Genomic DNA, 1580 nt, shown 5'->3' on the forward strand with positions numbered 1-1580 from the left:
GCAAATTAACACAGCATCACAAAGACTTGTGGCCTCGCGCGGTCCTCGTGCTGCCACGCGCCCCTGCCCTGCTCCAGCACGGGTGGGAGCTTCGCTTACTGGATTAAACTCTGAAAACAGGGCTCCAGAGGTGAATGGCGAGCGACCGGGAAGGCTCTTGGAGGCTTTTGGGGTGCTTAACCCACCTAAAGCACAAGGTCTACGGCACTAAACCGATCAGCAGTGAAGCAACGGCACCGCCGCGGCAGCTCTAGTGGCAGGCTGGGGCGGGCAAAGGCGCGAGGCCTGGCGCGGACAGGACATGACACTAACGGGAACCTGGACATTTGGCAGGTGAAGGCTGCAAGAGCGCAGGGAGGCATGGGATGGGATCACTGCCGGGCAGCCTGTTGCATCTGCGCCTGCCGCTTGGCTTTCGTCTGGAGGTACCTGCCCTTCCCTTCCTCGAAGCGCCGCTTCTCATCCTCCGTCTCCGTCTGCCAGAAACAGAAAGAAAGCAAAGCCACCAGCGTTAACTGCCTTGGGGCAGCGCAGCTCTCCCACGCTGCACGTTGCAAGCGTGTGCAGGAAGGAAACGCGCCTTCTCTTACAAGAAATGTAAAGGAAAACCCGCGCTCCATGAAATACATGTTTCAACAGCTAATGTACTCCTGCACAGAGCAGGAAGACACCTGTGTGGGGTAAAATATTAATCAAGAAACAGTCCCCAGCGATCAGCGCCACATCAGCAAAGTCCTGCCAGGATCAGGACAGCTAAAAATAGGCAGGAGGGCTGGAGCAGGGATGCCATGGGGAGGAGGGATGGGGGACGCGGGGGCCTCCGTCACCGCTCAGAGTCCCCTCCTGTGTGTCTCTAGCATGGGCAGGGGGGAACTTGCAGAGCCTGCCCGGAGCCTGTCCTTAACTGCAAGAAAGGCTAAAATCCCCAAACTCCATATCAGCAATTTTCAGAAGATATTTTTAAAAAAACAAAAAACAAAAAACAAAACCAACAAAAACTCTGAAGCCTGCTCTGGAAGGACTTGTTCATGCTTATATTTTTCTGCTGAATAATTCAAGGGAAGAAGATTTCTTGGATATAAAAGGCAGCTGGGATCTGCCTCGGGAGAAGCAGGAGGAGGAGAGGGGCTGGCCCAGCTGGCTTGCAGCAGGGAGAGCTCTTACCAGCAGCTGCGGGACAGGTAGGGGCTTCCCCTCCTTGCTCAGGGAGACGTAGGTGAAGAAGGCGCTGACGGCACGGTACCGCTCCCGAGGCTCATCCACGAATGGGTCGGCATCCACAAAGACTTCAATTTCCATGGATTTATTGCTCGTGAAGGTCATGCGCCCCGAAATGGTGATGACGCTGCAGGGAGAGCTCTTACCAGCAGCTGCGGGACAGGTAGGGGCTTCCCCTCCTTGCTCAGGGAGACGTAGGTGAAGAAGGCGCTGACGGCACGGTACCGCTCCCGAGGCTCATCCACGAATGGGTCGGCATCCACAAAGACTTCAATTTCCATGGATTTATTGCTCGTGAAGGTCATGCGCCCCGAAATGGTGATGACGCTGCCTGCCGAGCAGAGAGGGGCTGGGTCAGCAGG

General features: G+C 56.1%; 1 protein-coding gene across 1 annotated transcript in view; it reads right to left on the bottom strand.

Annotated features, from left to right (window-relative positions):
- Positions 1 to 371: 371 nt before the first annotated feature.
- ACOT7 (acyl-CoA thioesterase 7) overlaps positions 372 to 1580 on the bottom strand; it is a gene marked incomplete at its 5' end in the record, with an annotated part of 5195 nt that continues 3986 nt past the window's right edge. The window contains 2 exons of the mRNA XM_009710468.1: positions 372 to 476; positions 1365 to 1549. Coding sequence (XP_009708770.1) covers positions 372 to 476; positions 1365 to 1549 — 290 coding nt within the window. The remainder of the gene's footprint in view (positions 477 to 1364; positions 1550 to 1580) is intronic.

Source organism: Cariama cristata, unplaced genomic scaffold (assembly GCF_000690535.1).
Source record: "Cariama cristata isolate BGI_N322 unplaced genomic scaffold, ASM69053v1 scaffold30441, whole genome shotgun sequence".
Taxonomy (NCBI): Eukaryota; Metazoa; Chordata; class Aves; order Cariamiformes; family Cariamidae; genus Cariama; species Cariama cristata.